Source organism: Belonocnema kinseyi, chromosome 9, assembly GCF_010883055.1.
Source record: "Belonocnema kinseyi isolate 2016_QV_RU_SX_M_011 chromosome 9, B_treatae_v1, whole genome shotgun sequence".
NCBI classification, from domain to species: domain Eukaryota; kingdom Metazoa; phylum Arthropoda; class Insecta; order Hymenoptera; family Cynipidae; genus Belonocnema; species Belonocnema kinseyi.
The window spans coordinates 77,556,567-77,572,547 of NC_046665.1; the positions used below are offsets into that span (position 1 = coordinate 77,556,567).

At 29.4% G+C, this 15,981-nt stretch overlaps 1 protein-coding gene across 1 annotated transcript; it reads left to right on the forward strand.

Annotated features, from left to right (window-relative positions):
* Positions 1-1,225: 1,225 nt before the first annotated feature.
* On the forward strand, positions 1,226-14,361 carry LOC117180051. The gene is made up of 6 exons (XM_033372360.1): positions 1,226-1,367; positions 5,553-5,741; positions 5,844-5,957; positions 12,216-12,464; positions 12,831-12,904; positions 14,329-14,361. The coding sequence occupies exons 1-5, from the start codon at positions 1,308-1,310 to the stop codon at positions 12,867-12,869; spliced, it is 651 nt and encodes a 216-aa protein (XP_033228251.1). The 5' UTR covers positions 1,226-1,307; the 3' UTR covers positions 12,870-12,904; positions 14,329-14,361.
* Positions 14,362-15,981: the final 1,620 nt, after the last annotated feature.

The window sequence follows — 15,981 nt, forward strand, 5'->3', positions numbered from 1 at the left end:
AAGTTCAAATCTTTCTGTGATTAATAATTCATAGAGTTTAACAAGCAGTAATAACGTTTAACTCTGTTTTTTTCTCGGATGACACGCAAATGCGGGTGTCATTTTTAAATTTCTTTTATTTCACGTCCACCGTCAGATGCATTTGTCTTTCCAATGGAAAGTAGTACGAAAACAAAGACAGGATTTATAAAAAGCTATGCTAAATAACGACAAAGAAAAAAATTGTTTTTTCTAGATAGGTGAGTTATGGCTATTGTGCTTTCGATATAGCATATATCAAGAAAAACTATTGCGCAGGAACAATGATTTTTCTAGTCGAATGGAAGTTGTTCGATCGAATTTTTCACATTTAAAATAATTATTCTTTTAAACTTTTTTTACATGAAATTTTTGCTATCCTTGTACTTATATGTATATGTAATTTGTATTATGCTTTGAAACAGGTACAATGTAAAAAAATAATAACTTAGAAGTAAAGAGTCTTCAAAGTCAATTTATGAAGAAACTATGCAAACGGATTTTTTTCAAAAGTAAGTTTTCTTTCATTTTAATTTAGTTAAAAAAAAATAGTGCTTTCAAGTAGCATCTATTTAACTATACAATAATTTAAGTATGTTTATACAATTGACTCATACGCTACACCATGTTTGTTTTTCTCATTAACAAATCGATAACAGTCATAGAAACTGATTGACACCCCAGTATGCTTTGCTGCATCGTGTCAATTAATCATGTTGCATCTTGTACTTATATTTCTTATTTTTTTCATGAATAGGAAATAACCCACATGTGTGGCCAATGATTATAATTGTAGGTTGTTCAAATCTAAACGAAATATAAATAGAAGAAAAAATGTTTTACTAGTTAAAATATTTTTTGTCATTTTTATGTTTTGAGAAATTTCTATTTGAACTTCTTTTTTAAATTAAACTTTTTTTTAAAAGTTTTTTTTTATCGTTTCCGGGGCTAAAAACTATTTCTTCATAGTATTTTTCATCCACAATTTTGAGAGTATCGATCTGTGTATTTTTCAGGTTAGAATAATGGAGTTCGATCGAAAAAGATTTAATATAATTATATCTCGAGTGAAGAGAGTAACTTCATCATGTTATAAAAAACAAGAAATAATACAATTTCGAGGAGAAGACTCGCCCCTTTTTGAAGTAGTTGCTCCCGCTTTTTATATAATTAGAGTCTTTGGATTAGGACCGTATCATTTTTCAAAAGATCGTTTAGTTCCTTCAAACTTTCACTTGATATTTTCCTTCCTTGCTCTCATAATAAATACTTACATCGTGATCAAAGTAATGATTCAGTTTACTATAAAAGGAGGCCAGCCTATTTTAGGAGTTACAGAACAAGCAAAGGTATGTTAAAACTAAGTATCTTATAGGCACACCGAAAAAAATATGTAATTAGGCAAATAATTTGAGCCGAGCAAAATAAATTTTTTGCTATGAAAACAATATTTTCGAACAATGTACGTTTTCAAAAAATTAAAAAAAAACAATGAAAACCGCCTAATATTTTGTCGATTTCGAATTTTTTACATTTGACAGGATATCATGCGACAGAACGATGCAAGTGTAAACAAATACAGAGGAACAACAAAAATTTGTGAAAAGTTATTACGTTCCGAAAAAATTATCAGCAAAAGTTTGATTGTGGTCATAACCATATAAGTGCAATGAAAAAATTAAAATTTTTAAATTGCTTTTTTACACTATAAGAAATATACATTATATCAGAGCAAAACAAGAAAAGTATTGAAAGACAAATATAAGGCTCAGTAGTGAAAAATTAATTTTTTAAATCCTTACTGTCAAATAAAATTAGATTTATCATTACAATTTTTTCAATTTTTAAGACATTAAAAAAAATTTTTTTTATAAAATAAATGAAAATGCAAATAACGGAAAAAAGTATTTTAATAGATAATAGGGTTGTTTCCAAAGTCAGATATAATTTTTCCAATAAATGGATCTTATAGTATATAAAATTCTAATTTGAAAAACGCCCATAAAATATTTTGTACATGTTGTTTACTATTTTTAATTTAATGTTGAAATTTTAATTTTCTATTTCGATGTCGATTGGAGGGGCCCTTTGACGCCAAAGGAGTCGGATTTTCAACCAATCACAGTTTATGTGTCAGTGATTCTAAAATATCTTTTCCTGTGCGAATGTTTTGTTTTAATTATGTGTTTTGTGATATGAATAAACTAAATATAACTTATTATACTTTTTAGAAACTATAATATTATGTTTTATTATGTATGATACTTAAATGTAGCCATATGTTTACTGAACAATTCATAAAAATGTACGATTTTAAAATACTCGATACGCAAGTAATAATAATCACACGAAGCGCCACATCTCTAACAAACCTTTATTTTTCCTTTTCAATAATACTTTACGACTTTGCAGTTCAACTTTACATTAAATTAGAATCTACATTTCATATTTTGTCCACTTCTTTTTTACAATTTTCTTTTAAAAACATTACATTGCTCAATTTGAGTTCGAAGTTCACGGCCACTTATATAAGTTCGGTTGTGCCTCCTAACAAGCGGTAAACTCAGCCATTGTACTTACTGGTTTCTTTTAACGTACTACTCCAGGAGAACTTTTTTGCTACATAAACCTTAACAAATAAAGCTATTAAATCAAAATAGTCAGCATTGATAGCAGACCGTGGTCTAATCTCTATAATGAGTTTCGTTAGTTTTGATCAAAGCCACATCGTCACATTTGTAGATAATTGGTGCGAACCTCTTAAGTTATGTGACACCCACATGACACCAACTTGAATAATTGTTTTACCGCCTTCAATTTTTAATAATTTTTTTCCGTTGAACGACTCAATAGAAAACAAAATTATAATGCACCTTAGGTTCGGATTAAACTTATGAATTATAAAATTATTTTATCTAAAATCGTGAAACAACCCTATTTTTCAAGATTCTAAATTTATTTTCAAATTTTTTAACAAATTTTTGGTAAAAACATTTGTTGAGAATACGACATACAGAAAAAACTAATTGTGCAATTTGATGCCGTTTTTATCTAACTTCAGATCAAGAATGAATTTCTGAATTCAAATAAAAACTGAATTCAAATAAAAACAAACATAAACTTTCCAAAGGTCCTCGATATAAGCAGAAGTCGTGCCCAGGTTCCATTCATGTCTAAAATCATGCATTTGTTACAAACAATAGGGAGAGTCTGCACGCACCGAAAAACTATGACTATTCGTACCAAAATTTCTGCACAAATAGCCAGTTAGCCTAAGAAATTTTGTATTAATTACTGTTTTTTTTTGCTCGGCGCAAGTGATTCGGTTAATTTCAGCATTTTTATTTCGCCCTTATATACAGTAATAAGAACTAGAATTTATCTTCTTTCGGGTCTTTTGGGGTTGATTCTTTTTTGTAAGGGAGGGTTTGGAGAACAGTAAGCGCTTGAGTCTTTTTCATAACGTCAGGGATTTCTGTCTTTAGTTGAGAATATTAGAAAAAAAGTTGGCACTCGAATTTTACTCTCATTTGATGTATTAGGAGGCCGATTTTTTGTATTTTTGGTAGTTTTATAAGTCCATTAATTAGGTAAGATTTATTTTTAAACATTTTGCCCCCCCCCCCCTTCCCACCTTCTTAATGTATTTTCTATAGTAAGCCAAACTCTCGAATTCGATCTCCCCGTTCTCAGCTTTCCAAGAACTGTTGGTCCACGTAGTTTCTTAGGGAACAGGACGAGAGACGGTTGTGTCTCGCCTCGGAATGCCTTGAAAGGGTCATGGTGCGCGAGAACTCAGTCGAGTATATTGCGCAATATTATGCATTCAAATTGGAAACAGTTCGGTTAGCCCTCACTGTTTATGTTTGTTTCCCCCCGAATTGTGACCAAAGCTATTTGCAGGCAACCCCCGATACTGGACTGAAAACGAGAGTTCGTTGTAAGTGTATGTAACTTTAACATGTGTGTGAGATTTCGCTGATAGGAAATTGTCAAACTTAGCGATTAGTATCATTAAAAATTTGAAAAAATACTGGCAAATACTTCTGAAGGAGTTTAATTTATAAAAATTATATTTTGTCAGGCTTTCATAAATTCGTAAGCTAATTTTCTTTTCTTTAATTCTATAGATTATATATAAGCGTCCGGATGAAAAAAGCCATTAAGGTTGCTACTAAAGTGCCTTAATTTTTAGAATATTACGATACAAATTTTTCCCATAATACCGCGAAGGGTAACACGTGTTGTGCCTAATGAGAGTAATAAGCCCTAGTTGAACGTGGAATGTCAATTTTACAAAATGATATTTCAAAAAACGTCAAATTGTTTGCCTATGATTTTGCTCTAAGGTCCAACTTGGTGCAAAAATATCGCCAAATTTTTAAAATTTGTAAATAGATACAAGCCTTTTTTTAAACCATTACTTATCATACTTACAATGTTTTTTAATAATGTTTGGACAAATAAGATTGTTTCTAGTTTCTTAAATCATTTGGCTAGTACAGTATTTGTTTTGAATTTTGCGACTCTTTTGCACACAGCTCAAACCTAAGTTAAAATCTAGGGAAATTATTCCAAAATTATCTTAATAGCTTAGAAAAATACTATGGAGATTTCCTTAAAAATTAGTTCGAGAATTTTGGAAAATGTTAGTTATCTCCAGAGATATTCTCATTTTTGCAAAACATTGAAATTTTAAGTTGTTTGCAATATCGTTTTATAAAATTGAAATTTTGCTTTAAACTAGGGTTTATTGTAGCCCACATTTTCTTAACTTTTGTGGTATATGGGCAAAATATTTGCATGTTAAAATTATAAAAACGAAGGGACTTTAGTAACTGCTCAAGAAATAGGCATGTAGATAATTACCGCCAGTATAACTGTAGATATTACAATATTTGACCCTCACTTTTAAATATTCGTATATCTCCTAAACTAGAATCAGCAGGCGGTAGTATAGCTGGCGGTGATTCTAGAGTCTTAGTGCTCGGATGGGTGACCGTTCGTCGGGAGGTTTGATGAAGAGGATGAATGTGTGGGCTTTTCAAGCTTTCGAATGCCTAAATCCAAAAATCGTCTATCGGTATCCGGCTGTGCTCAGAAGTTTTGGTTTTCTGCAATTTTCCACTTCTCTGACCAAATATTCTGGCGAATGTGAGCACTCCTAATACAAATCTGGTGGCAGACATTTTAGCGGGTTTTAGAATTGGAAAAACCTCACAAAATTGAGTACGTCAGGCACTGCTTGGAAGATTATTATGAGAGCTGGGATAATTGGGGATTTGAGAAGAGACGATAACTAAAGTGCATATTCCGTGCGAGGGAGATTTTATAGATATATAAAAAATAGATAAAGGTGTTTACATGGAGTAAAAAATCTAAATCTAATTCTAAACTAGAATCGGTCATAAGGGTCCTTTTCATGCGGACGCCAACATATGTATAATCCAAATAAACGATAATTAATTCAGTTAATATTTCGAACATATCGATTCCTAGTCCTAATCTGATAAATTGAATTTCCCTTGTTTCAGGTAATCCTAAATTACACTACCATGCTAGTGAACGTTCTCGTGACAATGTTTACCCGGGAACGGTTCGTCGAAGTCTGGAGTATGATTCAAGACTTTGATTACGACACGAATGAGCTAGGGTTCCCGCAAATGGAAAATGGAATCAAATTGAGGGTGTGGGGAATATTGCTGCTAAATGTATTGATTTGGGTATGGGTTAATCAAGCTGGAATTTTCGCCTTCAGAGAATCTTGGCTGAAGAATATTAGCTACTTGATTGTATATATTTCAACTAACATATCTGTATTTAAGTTCTCCGGTATAGTTTTTATAATTGGATTAAGGTTTAAACATTTAAATAAAATTGTCAGCTTCTGCAGTCCTAATGAAACTGGCTTTCAACGAAAGCCACAGATAGATTCAAAAGTAAGCTAATTTGAGTTTTTGCTAATAATTTGGGAATTTCAAAGCTGTTCTAGGAACACAGTCCAGATCAGAATTACTCAATCTTCAACTTGATTTATCAAATCGACAAAAAAGCCCATTAATTATTTTACAAACGAGCCCGGAACGCAAATAATACAAAAATATATAAAGCAATAATAAAATCCCGTCTATTTTTCGACATCTTGACTTTTTGCAATAAAATTTTTAAAAAAGCATACCGTTCTGCAGCACGTAAGAATGTATTAACAAATTCTACACTATATTAAATATTTCAGAGAATTTTATGAAATTGTATTAGGTGCTATAAACAGCCTGCTTTTTTATTTTATCATTAAAGTCATAATCTCAAAATGGATAAAAAAATACATGGTTGCGTATAAAGCATAACTAAATTCTGATTCTTTATACGCAGGCTAATACAAGCTTGATTGTGTATTGTATGGAACAGTCCATAATTGTTTTTTTGTTTCCAAAGTCACTATTTTTTTTCTTAATGTTAGTTTTAAACTTTTCGTAATTTTCATTCTATTTTAATTAACGAAAGTTCATTTTATCCTTTATATATTCTTTGCGAGTCTGTTTGTTACATTTTCATGTACATTATTTTATTTAGGAATTATACGTACAATTACATACTTTATGATATTTATTTTGTGATATAAAACTTTTAAAGCAATATTCAATAGAAACGTAACGGTTAGACTTAATTATGTATAATAATTTTCAAGCTGTTCCTCTTGAATGAAAATAATTTTTCGTTGATTTTCAAATGATTAATTTTGCGCTTTATTAATTAATTTTAACGCCTTAGTTTCAGGATCCTAATTTAAGAATCCTTCAATTTTTAAACAGAAATTAATTTTTTGTTAAAAAATATATCCAATCACTTTAAATGTCACTTGCGATACTACATGATGTGAAACTTATTAATAATATATTTATTACCTTTAAAATTGATATAATTTTGAATTGAAATTACAGTTTTAAATGCGCATTTCTAAAACAGTTTGATTTTTGAGGCCTCGAAACTTATTTTTTACATTCTCACCACTTATTAGAATTGTCTGAAATTTGACATCATAGTTTTTCAACGGATCTCACGTTTCGAGACCCCCTGAATCCGAAAATCAAGTTTTTACTATGGCGTCTATCTGTCCGGCCGTCCTTCCGTAAATACGATAACTCTCGAAAAAATGAACGGATCAAATCGATTTTTGGCACACTTTTTTTAGGTCCTAAAAGAAAGGAGTTCGTTAACCAGTCATTTTGGATAACAATTCAAAAAGTAAGCGCATTTTGAAAATTTTTGAGACCACTTTTTTCTGAATTTGAAAATTCTATGTACGCATATTTATAGTCCTACAAGATTATCATAACAAATTTCTGTATTTTTTTGGAAAATCGAAAATTCAAATTTTGATTGCACAAAAATAGTGAAAAAACAAAATTTCCAATTTGTGGCCAAACTATGCAGGGTTATTTAAGATGAATTAACCAAAATTGTAATCCCAAAAAATATCTAAAAATTCGTCAATAATCAATTCTTGATAGGACGCGTACTTTTTGTTTTATTCGTAAAAAATTACATTGAACATAATAAATAAATACAAAATTTGTGGAGAAACGATACAAGTTGCAAATGAAAATCATTTAACAAAAATTGTTTACCTGAAAAAGAGCTACAAATTTGTAATGAATCACTTTGTGAGAGGACACGTAGTTTTGGTTTTAGTCATAAAAATAACATAAAAATAAAAATGACAAATTTGTGAAAAAACTACCAAATGTACGAAAATAAATTGACATAGAAAAGTTATTCATCCAAAAAAGAGACACAAATTTATAATAATTTATTACATTCTCATCATTTATTATTGAAAAAGTATTAGAATTACCTGAAACTTGACACCATATCATTCAAATTTTGAAAAAAACGAGGGGAAATATGAAACCAAAGTCTAAAAAAAAGTCTTCAATGTTTTGAAAAGTCCTACAAAATTTTTGAACATTTTCCAATAGGACTCGTAATTTCGTTTTTATTTATCGTAAGTAATATGCAGAAAATTTCAGTATTACTACAAAAGACGGGAGATGCATAAAAATCTAAAAGAAGACTTTTAGGATATTTTGCTTTGTCCATAAAAAATAATATGAAAACCAAAATCCTATTCCTAGCATAACAACGTGACATAGAGAAAAATGTCTGAAAAAGTATTGTAGTTTTTTATTTATTTTAAGGTGGTTCAGAAAATATACATTTACAAATGTCCGTCAAAAATTAAGTGCGCAGCGCGAGAGGCACGATGAGAATGTGTACCTCAAACTCTACAGAGCTTTAAGAAACTTAATCTTTAACTATATTTAATTAAGTAGAAAATTCAGGATATGAAAACGCATATAAATACTGCGATTTAAAAGTGATCTTTTTGATAAAGTTTCATTAAAGCATTCCGAATGCAAGGAATAAATATTCTAGACCGAAGCACGGGGTCTAATTATGTCCGAACGCGAAGCACGAGATTCAAAAGACGCGCGCCCTAGTAGTAGGTTTCGAATTTCAAATTTCACAATTAAGTATTTTCACTTCAACTATCAGCTAACTTCACTTTCTTAAAAGCTGAGGGGAAAAAATGGGTCCAAACTTTATTTGTGTAATATCTTTGTAATTAATAATCATTATTATCATTTTTTTATTTCATTAAATAGTAATTAAAATATAAAAACTATTTTTCAAAAACACTTATATAGAAAAAAATTAGCTTTTACGAAAATATTAGCAAAATAGGGCAAAAATGAACTGAATCCCATGCATTTGGTCCCTGGTTTTCCCCTCAGCAATCTACGAGCTGTTCATTGAAATGAAAATACCTAATGTTATAGTTTGAAATTCGAATATTATAAATGTCAGAACAAATTCACTATCAAACTTATCCAAATTGCAAAATTACGTATTAAAGACCTTGATAGACAGTTTTTAATTTAATAATTTTAGATTTACATATTCTAATTTGTTTGCTTGTTGAAAGTTAAAAGGATTTATAAATAAACCCTTTTGAATTAAATGCCTACGGAATAAATTTTAAATAATGATGAATGAAGACACTGAAAAGCTTAAAATTGTGCAATTTCAAACCATGAAATCATATACAGGTATTAACCTTGTTTTGTATTTTTTTTTAATTTTTAATATGCAATATCTTAAAATTTTCAGATTTTTAGTTAGTACGATTAAAAATTAGAAACTTTTCAATTTCCGAAAGATTTAAATTTACTTCAAATAATAGAAATTTCTAAGGTTTTTAGTGTAAAACATCTGCCCGCTTGGCGGGCACAATCTCATCGCGCGCGATAATGGGTTACCTCGCGCTTCGCGCTCAGATATTTACACTTTACATTTAGAATGCTTGAATAAAACTTTATCAAAAAGATCTTTTTTAGATGGCAGTATTTATATGCGCCTTCATATTCTGAATTGTCTACTTAATTAAGTATAGTCAAAGATTAAGTTTCTCAAAGCTCTGTAGGCTTTGAGGTACACATTCTCATCGTGACACTCGCGCTGCGCGCTCGATTTCCGACAGATATTTGTAACTAGGTTTTGTTGAATCTTTTTTTTCTCGTAACTTTCGTCGTTTTTCCACGCATACTATTACTATTTTATTTTTTTGTTTTCAATGTTACTTGTCATAAATAAAACAAAAAGTACGCATCCTATTAAGAACTGATTCTTAACGAAATTGTAGATCTTTTTTGGGATAACAATTTTTGTTATTTCATCTTTTTTCGTATCCTACATTAGTTTGTTCACAAAATGGAATTTTTTATTTTTCATTATTTTTTGTGCAATTAAATTAAAATTTTCGATTTTCCAAGAAAATCCAAAAATTTTGTTATGATAATCTTGTAGGACTTTCAAAAAAAAATGTTTTCCTTATCTTGACTTTTTTTGATATCCTGCGTTTTTGGCTTAAAATTTTGCTTTTCAGTTGATTAAAAAAATTTTGAAAACATAACTCTGAGAATTTTCTTTTTATCGAAAAAAGTCATGAGGATAAATTGTTTGTTCTTTTTAAAGCAATAAATATCCATACATCAAATTTTCAAATTCAGAAAAAAGTGGTCTCAAACATATTCAAAATGCGCTCACTTTTTGAATTTTTATCAAAAAGGGCTGGTTAACAAACTCGTCCTTTGTTTGAGGACCTAATAAAAGTGTGTCAACGATGGATTTGATCCGTTCATTTTTTCGAGAGTTATCATGTTCACGGACGGACGGACGGCCAGGCGGACAGACAGGCACCATCGTTAAAACCTGATTTTCGGATTCAGGGAGTCTCGAAATGCGGAGATCCGTTGGAAAACTGTGATGTGAAATTTTGAAAAATTCTAATACTTTCTCAATCATAAATGATGAGAATGTAAAAAGTTTAAATATTGTACAGTTTCTGTTGATTGAAGTTTCTTTTAATTTGAAATTAAGTTCGGATTTGTATAAGTTTCAACTTTCCGGAGTGGAAATTTTTAAATTTTTATTATTTTCCTTTAAAAATTAGTTTTTGATTTGTAAGTTGTTTTAAGAGTAATTTAATTTTAAAAGTTTATAATTGAAATTTTGCCCATTTTTATCAGTGAAAATGACGGTGAATTTATTTTTGGATTTAAAAAAATCGTATAATCAATTTAAATTTAAAAGTTTTCAATTTTTAATTATATAATTTCGAATGCTTTTAATTAGAAATAATTAGGTATTTTCAGTTCAACCATTAGCTAACTTCACTTCGTTAAAAGCTGAGGCGAAAACAATGAACCAAATGTGTGTACCAAACTTTATTTCTGTAAAATCTTTGTGATAAAAAAAAAATGATTAGCATTTTATTAATTAATTAAATAGTAATTAAAAAATAAAAACTATTTTTCAAATGCACTTATAGAAAAAGCAAGATTTCATGAAGATATTAGCAAAATAGGGCAAAAATTAACTGAATCCCATGCATTTGGTCACTTGTTTCCCTTTAGCAATCTACGGAGTGAAGTTAGTTGGTGATTGAAGTGAAAATACCTAATACAATTTCAATTCCTTTGAATTTTAAATAATTTAATTTTCAAAATTCGAATCTGAATATATTTCAATTTTCTACCATATTATATCCGCCATTTTGAATTTTGGAATTTTGACTTCAAATTCGGAATCAGCGTTTTAAAAAACCCTTTAGACGTTATTTTCGGCTAATTAACTATTGTTGATTAGCCACAGTGACTTTTGGTGTGGAATGGCTGTATTTTTTTCACGTTTTTTATTTATAAAGTCCATTTCGTTAAAAAGGAAAATATTTGTAAAGTTTCTTGAAGTCATATGAAGTTCTGCAATACCTTCAGCTTGATTTTTTTCTTGTAATTTATTAAAAACCATATAAAAAATATTTTGAAACAAGATCAAAATGGTGCTATACAAATGGTACTGTGCCGCAAAGAATTAATTTTTTTTTTTTTATTGTCCTATTTTCGAAATTTTAATCTGAAATCAATCAATTTCGAGATTTTTCAATTAAAATTAAAATTTTCAGATTTTGAACTCTTTGCATTAGAAATGATGACAATTTCAAATCCTTGCTAATGAAATTATCAAATGCTTAAACTTAAACCTTTCGTATTTAGAAATGATACAAGTTTAATTCCGTGTCATCCCATTAAAAATATTGTCCTGTTTTCAAAACTTTATCTAATCTAACATTGTTTGATTTGGAACGTTTAGAATTCAAAATTGCTCAGTATATTTTTTTAATTAAAAGCTTTCCATTCGAAATTATTAATTATTGTTTCAAACATTTTATAAACTTCGTATTTAAAACTTTGTTTAATAATCGATGTTTAAAATGTTTATATATTTTAATATTACGATTTATAACTTCAATGGGAGGAGAAGCACAAATATGCGATTAATTATATTTAATTAAACAGCTATGACCTGAACTATTTTTGTAGTTAGATTTCTTTTCTATAATACTTTACAATTATTAATCAGCGTATTTTTCTGATTTTGTAAATCAACTTAAATATTGATTAATTTTGAGCTTGGCTGTTTGTGACTATTTGGATCAAGAACATCCTTAGTCCCGATGAGTTTTATTTGTCTGTTGGTTCTACTCTTAAGATTTTTACAATGAACGAAACAATTGTTTAAACATTTTTTACCAATTTAAGTAAGTTCTGATGAAATAATTTATTTTTATTTTAAAGGTGGTAGAAAAATTCTATGGTGATCTTATAACTGCTAGCAGAAAATTAAATTCTATATATTCATGGTCACTATTGCTTTGGCTGTTCAACGTCTCTTCTCATACAGTCAGTAATACATATTTCATCATTACTGCTTTCATGGATCATGATTTCGAGATGCTTATTCAATTGTGCTTGGCGGGTTGGTTTCTAGCTTACGTGACGCAACTTATAGTGTTACATGTTGCTTGTGATTTTGCTTGCTCGCAGGTAAAAATTTTTCAATTTAATCCCTCTTAAAAAATCATTGTTCAAGTTAATTAGTGGTTTAATGATGATTTTATTGTTTGTTTCTTTTCGAGAATAAAGAGGTACGATAACAATAATACCTTTTATTCCCCTTGTAACTTTTTCTCTCAGCTTTTGTCAAAAGTATAATATAAATGCTCCAGGTATTAAGATGAGAGCTGAAGGGAAAATAAGGAAGTACATACATTTCAGAAAATCACATCACCTGTAGAACTTTTTCATTCCAAAGAAAACCTATTTGCTAAATTAAACATTTGATGTGATTTTGTAAAAACTTTGAGTTTTATTGCCTTAATGCCCAACTTCCTGATGCTCTGAAAAAAGTAGTTCTTTTTCAGGCCAACCGCATGGGCTATATTTTATTAAACTGGCGACGTTGGCAAACTTACCATAATAAAACGGTGAGTGAGAAAATACTAGGAGTAAAGCAAAAATAATAAAATTGAGGGAAAAACAATTTATCATTTTCTGACACTTTTTAAATCAGAGTCACGTGAGTATTTATCTACTATCGGCGAGAAAACTATAGGCATCTCCTTTGAAGCTTAACAACTCAGTCAAAAAAATTCTAGCGCAACAAAAAAACAGTCATTTAAAAGCTGAAAGTGTTCTACGTTAATGAGCTTCAAGACGTTTATGTAAAAAATTGTTTGTGCTTAGAAGACTGAAAAATGTTTAAAAAAAGTAAGGATTTTTGGGTACATTTAAGAACAGTCAAGTTTAGAGCATTATTTCTTATACAAGGGGCGATGGAAAAACTTTGAAAAAATTCATGAGTATAAGGAAAACTGTTGTGAACCAGTTGCAGTTAAGAAATTTAAAAAATAATAAAATTGTTGCTTAAAAGTATAAAAATGTGCAACTATATTATCTTCAGTTCTAATACAGAAAGCAGGGGGGGGGGGCGTTTTTTTTTACTGCCGACCGCTGGTGGCCCCTAGTTCTGAATGTTTGGATGGCACCTGGCCATACAGAGTAGGGCATTACAGTTTGAAGTTTGAATCGCTTTAATATCTGTATTAGAACTGAAGATAATACAGTTGCACATTTTTGTTCTTTTAAGCAACAATTTTTATTATTTTTTAAATTTCTCAACTGCAACTGGTTCACAACAGTTTTCCTCATACTCTTAAATTTTTTCAAATTTTTTCCATCGCCCCTTGTATAAGAAATAATGCTCTAAACTTGACTGTTCTTAAATGTATCCAAAAATCCTTACTTTCTTTTACATTTTTCAGTCTGCTAAGCACAACATTTTTTTACATAAACGTTTTCAAGCTCATTAACGTAGAACACTTTTAGCTTTTAAATTACTGTTTTTTTGTTGCGCTAGCATTTTTTTGACTGAGTTGTTAAGCTTCAAAGGCAGATGCCTATAGTTTTCTCGCCGATAGTAATTCCATGTGTTTCATGAAATTTCCTTTCAATTGAATTACCATTTGCTCTCTTGTGAAAACTGCAGATTATAATTGTTTTAGTTTCCCAAAGGGAATTTTTATTTACCCAAATTGTCAGTTGCCCGAATTCATATCTTTATTTTTTATATAAATGAATATTAGGTCAAAAATAATTTGAACTTTTAGAAATTAGTTTAAACAGTTTGTTCAAATTAAATTTCGGATAATTTTTAATTCTACTAAATTAAAACCTGGAAAAATTAAAATATTGGAATTCTATGGAATTAAAATCATATCAAACAAAATCAATATGGATCTTGTGGATTTCAGAGAAAGAAGTTTCTTTAGTTTATCCTTGAATAGAAAGTATAATAAGAGTTTAAGTTCATTCTTATATCAAAAATAATTTTCTAAACTTTTGTTTACAGGAGTTTGAATCGACATTACACTTGATGAATCACAAATTGAACTTTTCAGCTGGGGGTTGTTGTTATGTGAATTTATCTCTGTTACGCTCGGTGAGCATGCACTCTTAATTACATTTGGATCTATGCCACTACTCGAGGAAACAATTCGAATGGCTAAATGGTTACGGGTGAATTATGTCTCGAAAAATCTAGCTTTATTTAAGTTATTTATAAAAATCGTGGAACGCGAGATTAATGTTTTACATTTTAGACAAATATTCTGGATAAAAGCTGGATATTCAATTTTCAAGTAATTTTGCAATATAAAAAAATCAAAAAATCTTATAAAACTAAATAAAATTAACATTTAAGACTCATCTATGTAAAGTGAAAATATTTTTCATTTAAAATACTTTAAACACTTTTTTATTTTCAGATCTCTGGATTACTGACCACGTATTTGTTCATTTTGCTTCAGTTTCCGCATAATTAGTTCAAAATTTGTTTGGTTGTGTAAACAAAAATAAATTATTTGGTAAAAAATCATACCATTTTTTTTTCTAAATGACTGTATAATTTTATTATTATCATCTCCAGTTAAAAGGAAACAGATTTTTATAATAGAGATGAAACCGTTCGGTATGTAGCATAGTTATTTTTAACTAATATAATTTGTCAAATAGAAGTTTATTTCTGTACTAGATGTTTTATTATAAGCATATAATTCATATTTAATAACATATAAACATAATATAAATATAATAATAATAAAAAATATCAACAAAGAATAGAAGGGACTATGTTTTATAGTGAATATATACTATGATGTTCTCTGGTTGTATTATTTTACTTTGATATTGGAAATGTCCTTAATTATAATAACGAATGGTTCGGGAAAACTTGTTCGTCCAAAGGTTGATGAAGAGCGAATTGTATTGAAGGATTCTTTTATTCACGTGGAAAAATATTTAGTTCAATATTCTGCCTTTACATGTTTTTTTATATAATTTTTTAAATTCTGTTAACATTGCTATATTGAACTGTATAGGGGAAAAAATTAATAATTTATATTGTTAATTTCAAAATATTTTTAGTTGTGGAAGCAAGCAGAACTCTACTAATTTATATACGTATTCTAAATTTTTTCTTCGCAGAAAAACGTTACTCTGTATATTATTCGTAGAGTGAAATTTGTTGGATCAATCGCAATTTCGAGCTTTTAAACATTTACCTATTGGTCTGTAAGAACGAGACGATGAAATATTATATTGGTAACCGATTAAACGAAATTACCTTATAAGAGTGATTGTTCACATATCGACTCCCTTTTCCAAGTATCCCTTTAAAAAAAAAGCGTGTTAGTAAGGGGTCAAATTTTGTCGTATTTAAATTTAGTAGTACATGCTATCTTGCCGTATTTTAATTTTGCAGCCCGGTATCTAGTCACAGAAGAGTGATCTGTTACATATCGAACCTAATCATATATCATATGGTCACATATCATAACTGAGAGCCTGCCTCGGGACGTTTGCAATGTTGAGAACAATTGCACAGTCAGTAAGTACGTTTGTCATGCCTGAAAGCCTGTCTCGAGGCGTTTACAATGTTGCAAACAATCCATTAGCAGTACATTCGTCCCATGATTGTTCACCCAATGATCGATCTCGACGCAAC